Source organism: Macaca nemestrina, chromosome 2 (assembly GCF_043159975.1).
Source record: "Macaca nemestrina isolate mMacNem1 chromosome 2, mMacNem.hap1, whole genome shotgun sequence".
Taxonomy (NCBI): Eukaryota; Metazoa; Chordata; class Mammalia; order Primates; family Cercopithecidae; genus Macaca; species Macaca nemestrina.
The window spans coordinates 83,058,870-83,076,001 of NC_092126.1; the positions used below are offsets into that span (position 1 = coordinate 83,058,870).

The window sequence follows — 17,132 nt, forward strand, 5'->3', positions numbered from 1 at the left end:
AATTCTTGCTCTGTAGCACAGGCTGGAGTGCAGTGGCATTATCTTGGCTTACTGCAACCTCCATCTCCTGTGTTCAAGTGATTCTCCTGTCTCAGCCTCCTGAGTAGCTGGCATTATAGGCATGTGCCACCATGCCTGGCCAATTTTTTGTATTTTTATTTATTTATTTTATTTATTTATTTATTTATTTTTTTTGAGACGGAGTCTCGCTCTGTCGCCCAGGCTGGAGTGCAGTGGCCGGATCTCAGCTCACTGCAAGCTCCGCCTCCCGGGTTCACGCCATTCTCCTGCCTCAGCCTCCCGAGTAGCTGGGACTACAGGCGCCCGCCACCTCGCCCGGCTAGTTTTTTTGTATTTTTTAGTAGAGACGGGGTTTCACCGTGTTAGCCAGGATGGTCTCAATCTCCTGACCTTGTGATCCGCCCATCTCGGCCTCCCAAAGTGCTGGGATTACAGGCTTGAGCCACCGTGCCTGGCCGTATTTTTATTTTATTTTATTTATTTTTTGAGATGGGGTCTCACTGTGTCGCCCAGGCTGGAGTGCAGCAGTGCAATCTTGGCTCGCTGCAGCCTCCGCTTCCTGGATTCAAACAGTTTTCCCACCTCAGCCTCCCGAGTAGCTGGGATTACAGGGGCTGCACCACCACACCCAGTTAAGTTTTGCATTTTTAGTAGAGACAGGGTTTTGCCATGTTGGCCAGGCTGGTCTCGAACTCCTGACCTCAGGTGATCCACCCACCTCAGCCTCCCACAGTGCTGGGATTACAGGTGTGAGCCACCGAACCCGGCCCCTCTTCAATTTCTGCACCTCAGTTGTTTTCTCACCTGTAAAATGGTAATGATACCTACTTAAGGGGGGATATTTGGTAGAATTAAGAATGATGTATAAAGTTCTCAGCAGGTAGATGTTCATTAAGTTGCCAGTTACCTTTCTCCTTATTTTTCTTTATTTTTAGTTATAGTTCATCCTTAAGCATTAAAAAATGCTTTTTATATTTATTAGGAAATATGGTTTCATGACAAGTGTTAGCAAACAATGTGGTTTTGGATTTAATTTGGCAAAGTATTGCTGTAGAATGGTATCTATAGCTAATACGCTAACAAATACTGTAGGGCTGGGGTATAATCTAGCTGACTGTAGCACAGGAATAAGAATCAGAATTTTCGGCCGGGCACGGTGGCTCAAGCCTGTAATCCCAGCACTTTGGGAGGCCGAGACGGGTGGATCACGAGGTCAGGAAATCGAGACCATCCTGGCTAACATGGTGAAACCCCGTCTCTACTAAAAAATACAAAAACTAGCTGGGCGAGGTGGCGGGCACCTCTAGTCCCAGCTACTTGGGAGGCTGAGGCAGGAGAATGGCGTGAACCCGAAGGAGGAGATTGCAGTGAGCTGAGATCCGGCCACTGCACTCCAGCCTGGGTGACAGAACAAGACTCCGTCTCACAAAAAAAAAAAAAAAAGAATCAGAATTTTCCAGTGCTGTACCTTTACAGAGTTCTGTTATTTAAAATGGATTTCCAACTGGGCTCAGTGGCTAATGCCTGTAATCCCAGCACTTTGAGAGGCTAAGGAGTGGGGATCACCGAGGTCAGGAGTTTGAGACCAGTCTGGCCAACATGGCGAAACCCCATCTCTACTAAGAATACAAAAATTAGCTGGGCATGGTGGTGGGCACCTGTAATCCCAGCTACTCAGGAGACTGACGCAGAGAATCACTTGAACCCGAGAGGTGGAGGTTGCAGTGAGCTGAGATCTCGCCACTGCTCTCCAGCATGGGTGACAAAGTGAGACTCTGTCTCAAAAACAAAACAAAATAAATAAAGAAAATAGATTTCATAAGTATGAAATTTGTATGAATCATTTCTGGCACTCCACATTAACATGTGTCCTGAAACTGTTCTTGTGATGGGATAGTTTATGTGGGTGTCTCTGAGTTTCAGATGATCAGTCAGGCTTCTTCAAGGGAAGACTGCCTTATTGGAAGATGACCCTTGAGACAGGGTCTCACTCTGTTGCCCAGGATAGAGTGAAGTGGTGCAATAACGGTTCACTGCAAGCCTCAACTTCCTGGGCTCAAGGGGTTCTCCCACCTCAGCCTCCCAAGTAGCTGGGACCACAGGTGTATACCACCGCACCTGGCTAAGTTTTTTTCTTTTTTTTTTTAAGAGACTGGGTCTTCCTGTGTTGCCCAGGCTGACTCCAGGGCTCATGGGATTTTCCCCACTCTGCCTCCCAAAGTGCCGGGAATACAGGTGTGAACCACTGTGCCTGGCATGATGACTCCTAAATAATGTTACTTGTCTTTACTCAGTGGCCCAGTCAGGTTGACACATAAAATTAACCTTCACAGGTTAAACTTCAATAAATGTTTCGCTTCCATGTTTTTCTGCAGACAGATGCACCATCAGGAATGGAATTACAGTCATGGTATCCTGTTATAAAGCAGGAAGGTGACCATGTTTCTCAGACACATTCATTTTTACACCCCAGGTAAGTTGGTATTTATTTGTTTGTTCGTTCATTCATTTCATTCAGCAACTGTATACCACGCACTATTCTAGGACATGGGAATTAATTAATTAATTAATTTATTTATTTATTTTGAGATGGAGTCTTGTTCTGTTACCCAGGCTGGAGTGCAATGGCGCAATCTCGGCTCACTGCAACCTCCGCCTCCTGGGATCAAGCGATTCTCCTGCCTCAGCCTCCCGGGTAGCCGGGACTACAGGCTCACACCACCACGCCCAACTAATTTTTGTATTTTTAGTATAGACGGGGTTTCACAATGTTGGCCAGGCTGGTCTCGACCTCCTGACCTCAGGTGATCTGCCTACCTCAGCCTGCCAAAGTGCTGGGATTATAGGCATGAGCCACTGCGCCTGACCAGGAATTTATTTCTTTATTTGCAGGCTTTCTTGTTAATCATAGATTATCTTTGAAAATTCCAAATTATTTTTAAATAAGTCCGTTGGTATTTAATGTATTTTTTGGTTTCATTTATCATTATAGGGAAATTGTAGACGAATTGTGTTTAGTCACTCTTACTAGAAAAAATTCAAAGAAAGAATCTAAAATGAAATTAATTATAAATTGCACTGAATATTTTAAATAACCTTTACTATGTATTTCTATGTGTTTTCTAGAAATAGGTCATTTTCTTTTTGCCCTCAAGTAAAAAATGAAAGTTCTTTAATTTCTTACTTTTCTTCAAGAGGTAAACCAACTCTTCAAGAGTTTGGTGTGCAACTTTGATTTTTTTTGAGACGGAGTCTCACTGTGTCACCCAGACTGGAGTGCAGTGGCAGGATCTTGGTCCACTGCAACCTCCGCCTCCCAGGTTCAAGCAATTCTTCTGCCATGGCATCCTGTAGCTGAGCCTGAGCGCCAGCTACCACTTCCGGCTAATTTTTTTGTATTTTTAGTACAGACGGGGTTTCACCATGTTGACCAGGCTGGTTTTGAACTCCTGACCTCAAGTAATCTGTTGCCCTTGGCCTCCCAAAGTACTGCTAGGATTATAGGCGTGAGCCACCGTGCCCAGCTGCGACTTCAACTTTTTTTTTGTTTGTTTTGAGACGGGGTCTTGCTCTGTTGCCCAGGCTGGAGTGCAATGGTGCGATCTCGGCTCACTGCAACCTCCGCCTCCCGGATTCAAGCGATTCTCCTGCTTCAGCCTCCTGAGTACCTGGGATTACAGGCACCCGCCACTACACCCAGCTAATTTTTGTATTTTTAGTACAGACGAGGTTTCACCATGTGGGCCAGGCTGGTCTTGAACGCCTGACCTCAAGTGATCCACCTGTGTCAGCCTCCCAAAGTGCTGGGATTACAAGTATGAGCCCCTGCACCTGGCCTGCAACTTTGATATTTTAAAAAGAAATTCTTTTGAAACTTAGAGCTTTCTTAATAACCACACTTCTCAAAATCAGAGTTTTACTTTTTCAGTAAATGTGCACCCTAGATTTTAAGTTTTTCTTGTTGAGTCCTAGATTTTTATCTACTAGTGTAAATCTGTATTCCCTCCAAGCATGGTGACAAAGAGACCGAGTCTTATTTACGTTTGTACAATCACTACTTTACCTGTTGTATTTGCAGTAAGTCTTTTGAGCACTATTAAACCTGTCGGTTTTCTTGTCCTGTCAGAAAACTGAGATTTTGGCTCAAAAATGTATGTTATTAACAAAGGGGAACAATATAGATGTCATGTACAAAGAAAATGAAATATAAGAGGAGATTGTCTGGAGTTCAGGGGATGGAGTGTCAAGTCTTAAATGGTTGCATCTTTTTGCTAAGTGTTACTCAGAATATATAGTTACAAATATGTAGCTGAAATTTGTTCCACGAGCTTCTCAGATGTGTCTACTGGGCAATTTTATGTGAGTTTTGATCAAAATTGGTAATCTCTTCCATCTTAGTTTTGCATAATATATTATTGACATTTTCTCAAATGAATAGAAAGTAGTGAAGCATTTTAAGAAGATTGCTCAGTGGGGTTTGATATAAGAACTGCCCAGTAGCTGGGTGGCATTCAGAGTGCATATTCTGTCTCTGAGGTATATAAGAAGAGCCCTGGGAGCTCCTCATTGAGCCTCTTGTGAATCAGTCCATAACCTTGCAGTCTGCAACTGAAGCAGCCTCACCAAAGCAAAGAGCCAAGATTCCCTGTTTAGAAGGGTGGTGGGCAAGATAAAGTCCTCCAAAGTAGTTATGGATGATTCTCTTTCTGGAGTAAAACTTACCTGCTCAGAGTTGTTACACAGATGTATAAAGTGCTTAATGCTTATAGTTCTGGGGTGGTTCTGAGGGAAGGAGAAGGGCCTGTGATTTTCTTTCTGAGTATCTTTTTAGTGCTTATAAATTACTTGCCAAGAAGAAAAAAAAAAAACCCACGAAATTACTTGCAAGCTGGTTATGGTTGCTTATGCCTGTAATACTAGTGCTTTGGGAGTTAGAGATGGGAGGGTATCACTTGAGCCCAGGAGTTCAAGGCCAACTTGGCAGCCTAGGAAGACACCATCTCTAAAAAAAAATGGGGATGTGTCTTCCCAGCTACCTGGGATGCTAAGGCAGGAAGATTGCTTGAGCCCAGGAGTTAGAGGTTACAGTGAGCCATGATCACACCACTACACTCCAGCCTGGTTACTTGCAGACTAACAAAAAATCCCTTATAATTTTGTTTGTAATGCCTAAAGTGCTGATTTTTTTCCTGAGAATTCTTCACTGTGACCTTTATTTTCTGAGTTGTAATATTGTCTGTTTTGGTTAAAAAAAAAAGTTTAACCACAGAAATGCATGTTACATATTTGATTTTTACTTAATCGTAATATGTAATATATGTCTTGTTTTGCTTTTACTTGTTTTCAGCTACTACTTATACATGTGTGATAAAGTGGTTGCCCCAAATGTGTCGCTTACTTCTGCTGTATCCCAGTCTAAAGAGCTCACAAAGACAGAGTCAAGTAAGTCCATATCAAGACAGTCAGAGAAGGCTCACAGTAGTTGTAAACTTCAAAAAACAGTGTCTTATCCAGATGTCTCACTTGAGGAACAGGAGAAAATGGATTTAAAAACAAGTAGAGAATTATGTAGCCGTTTAGGTAAGTATTCAGAGATTATCTTTCTAAAATTAAATATCTAATGAACACATTTATTCAGCATTTTCAAATAGACTTTTTGTTTAAGCTAAATTTTCAGATAATTAGAGCTTTTACCTTTAAAAATGCTACCCTTCAAAACTCTGGGTGATTTATTTTAATCTCAGTTGCTATACTTTTCTAGCGTGGTGATAGCTCAGGAGACTGAGATAGATACAGATAGGCTACCTGGCCTCAGACTGCAAGTTATTTTGATCTGAATTTTTTTCCTTTCCTACCTTTTATTTGCTGTCAGTCTTCAGGAGATCCTTGTTTTTCTTTCCTTTTTTTTTTTTCTTTTTTTGTGACAGAGTCTTTCTCTGTTGCCTAGGCTGGAGTGCAGTGGCGAGATCATGGCTCACTGCAGGCTCAACCTTTTGGCTCAAGTGATCCTCCCACCTCAGCCTCCCTAGTAGCTGGGACCAGAGGCACACACCGCTGTGCCTGGCTAATTTAATTTAATTTAATTTAATTTTTTTTTGGTAGAGATGGGTCTTGCTATGTTGCTCAAGCTGGTCTTGAACTCCTGGGCTCAAGTGATCCTTCTGCCTTGGCCTCTCAAAGTGTTGGGATTACAGGTGTGAGCCACCACACCCAGCCTTTATTTTTCTTTCTAATTTGCCATGAACTGAGACAGCATTTAACTAATACTAAGAAGTACATGTAAGTAAGAGTAGTTAGGTATAGAACTCAGGGAAACTTAGTTATGGAATAAAGCAAGGATTGAAAGCTCTAGGGGGCCGGGCGCGGTGGCTCAAGCCTGTAATCCCAGCACTTTGGGAGGCCGAGATGGGCGGATCACGAGGTCAGGAGATCGAGAGACGATCCCGGCTAACATGGTGAAACCCCGTCTCTACTAAAAAATACAAAAAAATAGCCGGGCGAGGTGGCGGGCGCCTGTAGTCCCAGCTACTCGGGAGGCTGAGGCAGGAGAATGGCGTAAACCTGGGAGGCGGAGCTTGCAGTGAGCTGAGATCCGGCCACTGCACTCTAGCCTGGGTGACAGAGCAAGACTCCGTCTCAAAAAAAAAAAAAAAAAAAAAAAAAAGAAAGCTCTAGGGGCCAGGCATATGGCATAAATGTGGAATATTGGCTGGTCGTTTAAAAGAAAAAAATAGCTGGCTACTTACCATGCCTTTTAAAATACTGTGGATTAAATGAGACATGTCCGCAGATATTGCCTGTGTTACCATCCATATAGCAGCGCAGCTTTGCTTAGTGATTAGGCAGTGTAACAGTTACTTTAGCTGCCTTGGAACAGTTGGAAGGTCCTCTATTTATATAATTTTTTATAGAGAATTGAGATTCTTGGGGGTTTTCTTTTTTTTTTTTTTCCTTGAGACAAGAGTTTCATTCTTGTCGCCCAGGCTGGAGTGCAATGGGATGATTTCGGCTCACTGCAACTTCTGCCTCCTGGGTTCAAGCTGTTCTCCTGCCTCAGCTCTCCGAGTAGCTGGGATTACAGGCGTGCATCACCACGCCTGGATAATTGTTTTGTTTTATTAGTAGAGACAGGGTTTTCGCCATATTTGTCAGGCTGGTCTTGAACTCCTGACCTTAGGTGATCCACCCGCCTCGGCCCATGATATTTTCATCACTCCAAGAATTAACCCTGTAATCCATTAGGAGTCACACCCTGATTCTCCCTTTCTTGAAGCCTCTGGCAACCACTAATCTATTGTCTTATCTTTATGGATTTGCTTATTCTGGACATTTCATTATAAAAGGAATTGTACAACATGTGGCTTTTCATGTCTGACCGAAAAGCTTATGCTTCTTTCATTAAGGATAATGTTTTCATAGTCCATGTTGTTGTATGTACCAGGACTTCTTTTCATGGCCTGATAAGATTCGATTATGTGGATATACCACATTTTGTTTATCCCTTCATCAGTTGGTGGACATTTGCAGTGGCTCTACTTTTTGGAAATTATGAATAATCCTGCTGTAAACACTTGTGTAGCAGTTTAAGTGTGGGACTGTATTTTCAGGTTTTTCTGGTATATGTTTAGGAGTGAAATTGCTAGGTCATGTGGTAATTACGTTTAACGTTTTGAGGGACTGCCAGACTTTTCTAAAACAGTTGCACCATTTTACATTCCTGTGGTAGCTTGGGAGTTTCAACTTTTGCATATCTTTGTCAACGCTTGTTATTGTCTTTTGAATATAGCCATCCTAGTGGTTGTGAAGTGGTATATCATGGTTGTAATTTGCAGTTTCTCAGTGAATGATGATATTGAGTATCTTTTCATGTTTTTCTTGGACATTGCATATCTTTGGGAAAATGTCTATTCAGATGTTTTGGCTGTTTTAAAACTAGGTTGTCTTTTTACTATTGAGTTGTAAGAGTTCTTTATATATTCTGGATACTAGATCCTTATCAAATATTTGATTTACCATGCTGTTTTCTTTTTACTTTCTTATTAGTGTTCTTTTGTGTGTGTGTGTGTGGTTTTTTTTTTTTTTTCCCTGAGACAAAGTCTGGCTGTATCACCCAGCTCTGCTCACTGCAGCCTCTACCTCCTGGGCTCAATCCATCCTTTCACCTCAGCCTCCCAAATAGCTGGGACTACAGGGATGTACCACCATGCTCAGCTAATTTTTGTATTTTTGGTGGAGTTGGAGTTTTGCCATTTTGAGGCTGGTCTCAAACTCGTGAGCTCAAGAGAACCACCTGCCTCAGCCTCCCAAAGTGTTGAGATTACAGGGTGTGAGCCACTGTGCTTGGCTGTGTTAGCGTTCTTTGAAGCACAAAAGTTTTACATTTTTATTATATCCAATTTATCTATTTTTTTCTTGTTTTAGGTATCATATCTAAGACTATTGCCTAATCCCAATTCGAAGGAATTTATATTTATTTATTTATTTTTGAGACTGACTCTCACTCTGTTGCCCAGGCTGGAGTACAGTGGTGCGATCTCAGCTCACTGCAACCTCCACCTCCTGGGTTCAAGCAATTTTTCTGTCTCAGCCTTCCGAGTAGCTGGGATTACAGGTGCACCCCACCATGCCCGGCTAATTTTTTTTGTATTTTTAGTAGAGGCAGGGTTTTACCATGTTGGTCAGGCTGGTGGCGAACTCCTGACCTCAGGTAATCCACCTGCCTCGGCCTCCCAAAGTGCTGGGATTATAGGCGTGAGCCACCACACCCAGCCAAGAAATTTATATTTAAGGGTTGTAGCTCTTACATTTAGGTCTTTGATTAATTTAGAGTTAATTTATTTTTGTATACAGTGTAAGGTCCAACCTTTTCTTTTGCATGTGGATATAGTTGTCTGTATGTTGAAAAGATTATTCTTTCCTGATTGAATTGCTTTGGCACTTTGTCAACAACAATTGCCTTGTAAAGTATGAGTTTTTTAAATTTCTGGACTCTGAATTCTGTTCTAGTGATCTGTATGTCTATCCTTAAGTCATACCACACAGTCTTGATTTCTGTAGTAAACTTTGAAATTGGGAATTGTGAGTCTTTTAACTTTGTTATTCTTTTTCAAGATTGTTTTATCTATTTCGGGTTTGCTGCATTTCCATATGAATTTTAGAATCTGCTTGTCAATTTCTGCAAAAAATCCAGTGGGGATTTTGATAGGGATTGCGCTGAATAAGTAGATCAATTTGGAGACTGTTACTGTCTTAACAATATTAAATTCCAGTCCATGAATTTGGGATGTCTTTCCATATATTTAGGTCTTAAATTTCTTTTAGTGATGTTTTGTAGTTGTAATTGTACTTGCACTACTTTTGTTAAATTTATTCCTATTTTATTTGTTTTAGTCTAATTTATAAATGAAATGTTTTAAAATTTTCATTTATGGATTGTTCTAGTGATTTTTTAATGGAGTGATATTCATACTTTGTTACTTGATTTTTTTCTCTCAAAGATGCATCAATCTCAAATAATTCTACAAGTAAAAGGAAATCCGAGTCTGCCACTTGCAAATTAGTCAGAGACATAAACCAAGTGGGAATTGGCCTTGTTGCTGCTGCTTCATCTCCTCTTCTTGTGAAAGATGTCATTTGTGAGGATGATAAGGGAAAAATCATGGAAGATGTAATGAGAACTTATTTAAAACAACAGGAAAAACTAAACTTGATTTTGCAAAAGAAGCAACAACTTCAGATGGTAAAGTTGTTATCTAAATGATAGTCCATTATGAAAAGATACTTTTGTATATTGCTCTGTCACCCAGGATGGAGTGCAGTGGCATGATCTCAGCTCACTGCAACCTCCGCCTCCCAGGTTCAAGCAGTTCTTCTGCCTTAGCCTTCCAAGTAGCTGGGATTAGAGGCACATGTCACCATGCCTAGCTAAATTTTGTATTCTTAGTAGAGATGGAGTTTCTCCGTGTTGGCGATGTTGGCCAGGCTCTAACTTTTGACCTTGTGATCCACCAGCCTTGGCCTCACAAAGTGCTGGGATTACAGGTGTGAGACATCGCGCCCAGTGCCCCCGTATATGCCTAGTAAGAAAAGTCAAGATGAGATGCTACAAATGTACTTAAGATTATTGTTTTACACTGATAAGCAATTTTAATATACTTTAAAATTTTTTGAGAAAATAGTTTTTAAAAATAATTACCTCTATATAGAACTGGTAATGATAGCTGAATTTTAGGTATTTTCTGTGCTGAATTTTCCAGAACTGAAAATTTTAAGATGATGAAAATAAAGTAAAAATTGTATTGTGATTGTTTACATTACAGGAAGTAAAAATGTTGAGTAGTTCAAAATCTATGAAGGAACTCACTGAAGAACAGCAGAATTTACAGAAAGAACTTGAATCTTTGCAGAATGAACATGCTCAAAGAATGGAAGAATTTTATGTTGAACAGAAAGACTTAGAGAAAAAATTGGAGCAGATAATGAAGCAAAAATGTACCTGTGACTCAAATTTAGAAAAAGACAAAGAGGCTGAATATGCAGGACAGGTAAGAATTACTGTTTGTATAATGGTGCCCTTTCAGCATGGAAATGGAAACTGTTACTTCTCTTTTTTTTTCTTTTTGAGACAGAGTCTTGCTCTGTCGCCCAGGCTGGAGTGCAGTGGCGTGATCTCAGCTCCCCACCACCTCCGCCTCCCGGGTTCAAGCAGTTCTCCTGCCTCAGCCTCCTGATTGTAGGTGTGATTACAGGCGTGCGACACTACGCCTGGCTAATTTTTGTATTTTTTAGTAGAGATCGGGTTTCACCATGTTGGTCAGGCTGGTCTCAAACTGCTGGCCTTGTGATCCGCCCGCCTCAGCCTCCTGAAGTGCTGGAATTACAGACGTGAGCCACTGCGCTCAGCTACTGTTACTTCTCTAATAAAGGAATTACTTTTTGTCAAGCTCAGTTTACTAAGCTAGATTTCAAAATAGATAATTCTGTTAAACATAGCTTTATGCTGTATTGTCCAAGATGATTATTTTGGTATTTGTTGCTTTTATTAGTTTAAACTTTTATTAGGTTACGGCAGTTTAGTTCCTAAATTGGTAATCTCTAGCCCTCTGAATATCATATGTTATATTATTTTAATGTAGTATATGAGCTTTCAAATCTGCAAATTAACAAACAGGAACTGTTGCCTATTATGTTCAAAAGCACTGGAGCAAAAATAAACAATTCTCTTTTGTTAATAGAATCTCACAATTTAAGGAACATGAACAAATAACTAACATGAGCAGGCTGTGATGAGCCATATAGTAAAGTATAGGGCATAATGAACATGGTGGACATGTTCCTTCCTTTCGTTCCTTTGCTTTTTCTTAAACTTAATGTCCTGTCAGATGTCAAATTAATAGTATTAGATGCTTAATGGATTTAGTGTACATGAAATAGTTCATTTTGTAAGAAGTAATTTGAAAATAGGTATTTTCTATGATATGAGGATTAAGTGGAAAAACAAAACAATTAAAATTGACATCGCCTTTTAAATCACATAGTTGGCAGAACTGAGACAGAGATTGGACCATGCTGAGGCCGATAGGCAAGAACTCCAAGATGAACTCAGACAGGAACGGGAAGCAAGACAGAAGTTAGAGATGATGATAAAAGAGCTAAAGCTGCAAATTCTGAAATCATCAAAGACTGCTAAAGAATAGAAACTGTTAAAGAGATTCATCTGTGTATTATTGACAAGTTTTTTTGTTTGTTTGTTGCTTGCTTTGGTAATTGAATTCTGAAGAACTTATCTGCATGAAGATAACTAGGCATTCTATCCATTTGTAGATCAGAGAAAGTGAAGAGATTATATATTAGTACTTAAATTTTTACATTTTCCAAATGAATGAAAATGTATGTTTCTTTGTACTTTTTTTAAAAAACCAGCTTAGTAACAATACCATATGGTTTCAACTAGTAGGTAATCTGCTTATATTTCTAATGCAAACTTAACAATTGTGTACTTTTTAAAAGCTGCAGTATGTGATGGAAAATAACTGTGGTCAATTTTGTTATCCATATTTCAGACTCAATTTTAGATACAATGTGGCTTTATATTTTAAGTATATAGAGCTACTCAAGGAGTTGAATCTCCCCTTTTCTCATTAACATGATTTTTCTAAGTTGATATAGTATACTCATTAACATACATCAAATTTACTTTTACTTGGTTCAGATTGTGGAATGAATTTCCACCAGTTCTCTTCTTTTTAATGTGTATCCTAGGAGAAATTTTATTGAGGTTATAGCATACCCCATGAGCACAGTGGGGAAGAATAATGTGTTATTATGCACTGCTGCTAAACAGAAGAAGCAGTTGTAGTTTGTTTTTCAGTTTAAATGTGGTTATATTTAGATTTTTTTTTAAGCAGCAACTTTTCAAAAATAAAATAATAATTTCTGAACTTTGTGTTGTTAATAATGGTGTGAAAATATTAATGTTCTTGAGAAAAACTGATACCATTGTTGTATATCAGTTTCTATACAATCCATAATCCTCCTGTATAGTTTTTATATGTAGTTATGAGTCTTACTGAAATTTATATAATGGACTTGTTTTCCTTTAAGTTGTAAAATGTTAAACACCTTGAAGGTTATTTTGGACTTTTGTATGTTTAAATGTTAAGTCTTACCAAAATTTGCACGAATGGACCATTTTCAGTTACTACTTAATATAAAAATCAGGAATTTACAGTCAACTGATAGTACATGATAGGTGCATATAGGACAGTTTAGTTATCTGCTACTAAAAGATTTTAGGTAAGTTTTAGAAGATAAAGGAATTCCATAGTTTCGGGAGGGAAAACATCTTCTGCACTTTTTTTTTGCACAGAAAAGTCTGTCATTCTCTAATGGCAAATTTCATATTTGTTAATTCTTGGCTTAAAATATATTAGGTAAAATTCTTAGATCTGTTTTTAAAGGAAGTTTCCTGAAACTATTATTAATTGACATTATTACCCCATGGATTTTATGGGATAATACATGTTTTTCATGTTCTCTTATAAGGTACTATGTATGAATTACTTCAGCGAGCTGTATTTATTTTAAAATAAATTAGCTAGGGTTAAGGTTATACTCTATTTCCAGCACAGAAGATAGATAATCTAACGGTGTAGAAAGAAATCACTAGGTTGTCATTTAACCAGTTATTTTCATATTTTGCTTAATAGTACATATCCAAAAAGAATTTTGTACTTCCCCAAATGTAATTTATTTACTGAGTATGACCCTAAATGTGTATTTTCAGTTTTCCATTTAAATTTTGCTATATTAAGACTAATTTAATTTGTTGATTCTTGGAATCTTCTCAAGGAGGAACAAATACTAAAATGACATGCAGAAACAAATATTTAAAATGACGTATTCTCCCAATACAATCTATTTAGATCTGGAGAAAGAAAAATCAGATATTTATGATATAGTTTTATTTTAATTTTGAATTATTCATGTCACAGCTCAGCTTTTTGGAAGACAAACTCAAACACCTATAATTTCATTTATATTTCTAATTCACTTGGAACCTTTCTGCTTTATGTTACCTAGAAAATGATAAAATAATTTGTTTCAACCCAAAACTTCTAAAATAAATTGCTTAATCCTTGAAATATGTTATTTGAAAATTTTAAGCAGTGCTTAAACACCATTAAATTATTATGAACTGGTAATTCAGAATTGAGTAAAGAAATATTTTTTCTAGTCCTTCACATAATGAAAATTTGCCACATGACGTTGTATAGTCTTCATTTTTCAGAAGATGTGTTGATGTGCCATAGGTGTCTAACTTCCTTGAAAATAGTTTTTTAAGTCAATTGTAAATATACGTATTATTGTTAAAAGTAACTTTAAACTGCACCACATAGCTTGAAAACAATATAGAGATTTTGTAATACCTTATAAGTGGCCTCGGCTAAAATACCCATATAAAACTCATTCTATTCTTTGCATGCTTATTTTGTGTGTTGGTTGCTAGCTTAAAGTTTGATTTGTTGTTAGTTTTTGTGTGCCAAATTCACTAGGCAAGCAGATTTTTCCTCAGACATCAAAAAAATAATTCTTTTTGGGAAAAATGTAAAAATGTTTACTCTAAAAAGCTGCATTAAAGGGACAGCCTAATAAAAAGTTTTGCTAGCTCATCTTTAGAAGGAAGAAAGAATATTAGCTTGGGTGATGTTTAATTTGGGTGGTGATAGTTTCTGTAGTCTAAACTGTATGAGAAAAGTGTAGCTACTCTATAAAGGTAATAAATGTAAAACCTCTTGCTGTTATTGAGGAAGCTCTTCAACTGGTCTAAATTTCACAAATGTAACTTATAACACTATGAAAAGATTTGACCAACAATTTACGTTTGCTGTGTGCTTTAGTTTTTGTTTAAGCATATTCTTTTGCTTGAATTTCTGTGTTCATGAGAGGGTGTTTTATGCTTCTTGAACTAATTTTATAACATATTTAATATATTACCAGTTAAGATATAAAATCATTTGTACATAGTGAATTGTAAAGCAGCTATTAAAGTAGGTGAAATAAAGTATATATTTGTGGGCTATCCATATCTTTTAGAAGTCCTGACAGAACAATCAGTTTATTTGCACATAGGTAGCTTCTGTTTGAAGGAAAGTAAAGTTATAAGGAAACTCAAGTACTATAAGATGTGTCAAGGTATTTCTCCAAAATTAATTGCAAAGCTAGTGCTGAAGGGTTTTAATCAGCTTCTAAAATTTTCTTTTCAATAAGACATATGTTTTGATTACTTAGGGAAGATTCCTCATTTTTATTTGCCCTTTATGCATTTAATCCACATGATAGGAGATTAAAAATTAATATAAAGAAAAATTGTGCTCATACTGTCCATGTATTTCTGTGCTTGGAACTACTTGTTAATAGTTTTTATCGAAGCTGTCAGCAATAAGGGACATATAACTGCTGTATTATACATTGTGGAATTGAATAAACAGCCTATTTTTTTTTTTTTTTTCTAGTATAGGGTACTTAAGCATTTCCACTTTTGGAAGAAAAACATATGAGTATTTTATATTGCATTTTGTTTAAAAGGACAGTTTTTTTTTGGGGGGGGGGTAAATCCTTTCATTGAAATGGCTTCTAAACTATATAATGTAGTTTGGAGCCTATTTAGTAATAGAATTAAATGTCTTACGTAGTGCTACAATTTTTGATTTAGAAAGTGATCAAATGTTAAAAAAAAAAAAAATTTAAAAATTCAGCCCAGGAAACAAAAGTGTATTAAATTAGTTTAATATAAAGGAATTTATAAGACTTTTTTCCTCAATGTAGATACCTCACTTGAAAAGAAAGCACAGCATACTTAAAGTAGTTCTAGTAAACATGTCCTAGAAAACAGTTGCTAAATGTAGGACATCTTTTGAGGAATTAGTTTATGAGAAATAAAATTTTGCTTGTTTTTAACTATCCTGTTAGAAATATTTGTTTATCCTGATAATTTTAAGCCAACATAGTAGTCTTAAATTATTTTTGAATTTCTAATCTGTGAAGGCAGTAAATGAAATATCTGTTCTGCAACTGTTGAAACAAATAATTGACTACATTGACCATAATTAAATTTAAAAATTTGCCAATGATGTACAGTTTTACAGTTAAAAGTTGCTGTGGTTGGTTGCATTACATGACACAGAAAAACTGTCCTCTACCTCACGTGAAATAAATATTTTATATGGTTTTACTAAAAATAAGACATGTATCTGGTCACCTAGTTTACAAATTTTGAATTATATTTATTGAAACATGACATACTGTGCTCTGAGCTTATACCTCAATTGTATTTTGTGCTGTTTTCCATTTTCATGCCTTGTAAATAACTTGTATAGATTGTGGATCAAATTCTAAATAAAAACTTATCTAAATAAAAACCAATTCAATTTGATTCAAGTTATTTCAGTATCGTGTGTGAGCTTAACTTTCTTGTTCCCTAAGACTGACATTTTCTCCTTTGTTCCTTTAAAGTCTATTATTCGTAGCCTGCGCGCGGTGGCTCATGCCTGTAATCCCAGCACTTTGGGAGGCCAAGGCGGGCGGATTACCTGAGGTGAGGAGTTTGAGACCATCCTGGCCAATGGTGAAACGCTGTCTATAAAAATACAAAATTAGCCGGGCGCGGTGACTCATGCTTGTAATCCCAGCTACTTGGGAGGCTGAGGCATGAGAATCGCTTGAACCCAGGAGGCAGAGGTTGCAGTGAGCTGAGATCGTGCCATTGCACTCCAGCCTGGGTGACGAGCGAAACTGTCTCAAAAGAAAAAGTCTCCATCCTGGCTGACACGGTGAAACCCCGTCTCTACTAAAAAATACAAAAAACTAGCCGGGCGAGGTGGCGGGCGCCTGTAGTCCCAGCTACTCGGGAGGCTGAGGCAGGAGAATGGCGTGAACCCGGGATGTGGAGCTTGCAGTGAGCCGAGATCTGGCCACTGCACTCCAGCCTGGGCGGCAGAGCGAGACTCCGTCTCAAAAAAAAAAAAAAAAAAAAAAAAAAAAGAAAAAGTCTATTATTCATTACACACTAACTTGAAAAACCTGTTTTATTGTAGAATAGGAAATTTTATGCAATATTTCGGGTGATGAAAATACCAGCATTATGTGATTATTTTCTTTAATGATTTTTAGACTTGACCTCAGGTGATCCGCCCACCTCAGCCTCCCAAAGTGTTGGGATTACAGGTGTGAGCCACTCTGCCCGGCCTTATTAGTTCTTTATTTTATTTTTTATTTTTTGAGACAGGGTTTTGCTTTTGCCGAGGTTGGTGTATAATGGCACAATCACGGCTCACTGTAACCTCAAACTCCTGGGCTCAAGTAGTTCTCCCACCTCAGCCTCCTGAGTAGCTGAGACCACAGGAATGTGCCACCACGCCTGGCTAATTTTTAAAATTTTTCTTGTAGAGACAAAGTCTTGCTATGTTTCCCAGGCTTGTCTCAAACTCCTGGCCTCAAGGAATCCTCCCATCACAGCCTCCCAAAGTGCTGGAATTACAAACATGAGACACTGTGCCTGACCGGTATTAGTTTTTTAAATGTTGGGTGGAATTCAGCAGTGAAGCCATCAG

At 38.2% G+C, this 17,132-nt stretch overlaps 1 protein-coding gene across 3 annotated transcripts in view; it reads left to right on the plus strand.

Moving 5' to 3' along the window:
• The window catches only part of LOC105465818 (SKI like proto-oncogene), a 38,063-nt gene extending 22,048 nt beyond the window's left edge, over positions 1-16,015 (plus strand). For 2 of the 3 annotated variants that reach the window (XM_071091233.1, XM_071091234.1), the window contains exons 3-7: positions 2,401-2,494; positions 5,369-5,601; positions 9,519-9,760; positions 10,341-10,565; positions 11,559-16,012. In XM_071091233.1, the coding sequence (XP_070947334.1) occupies positions 2,401-2,494; positions 5,369-5,601; positions 9,519-9,760; positions 10,341-10,565; positions 11,559-11,717 (953 nt within the window). In that variant the 3' untranslated portion in view covers positions 11,718-16,012. Of the gene's footprint in view, positions 1-2,400; positions 2,495-5,368; positions 5,602-9,518; positions 9,761-10,340; positions 10,566-11,558 lie in introns of all 3 variants that reach the window. The other variant, XM_071091235.1, reaches the window with a different exon arrangement.
• The last annotated feature ends 1,117 nt before the right edge of the window (positions 16,016-17,132 follow it).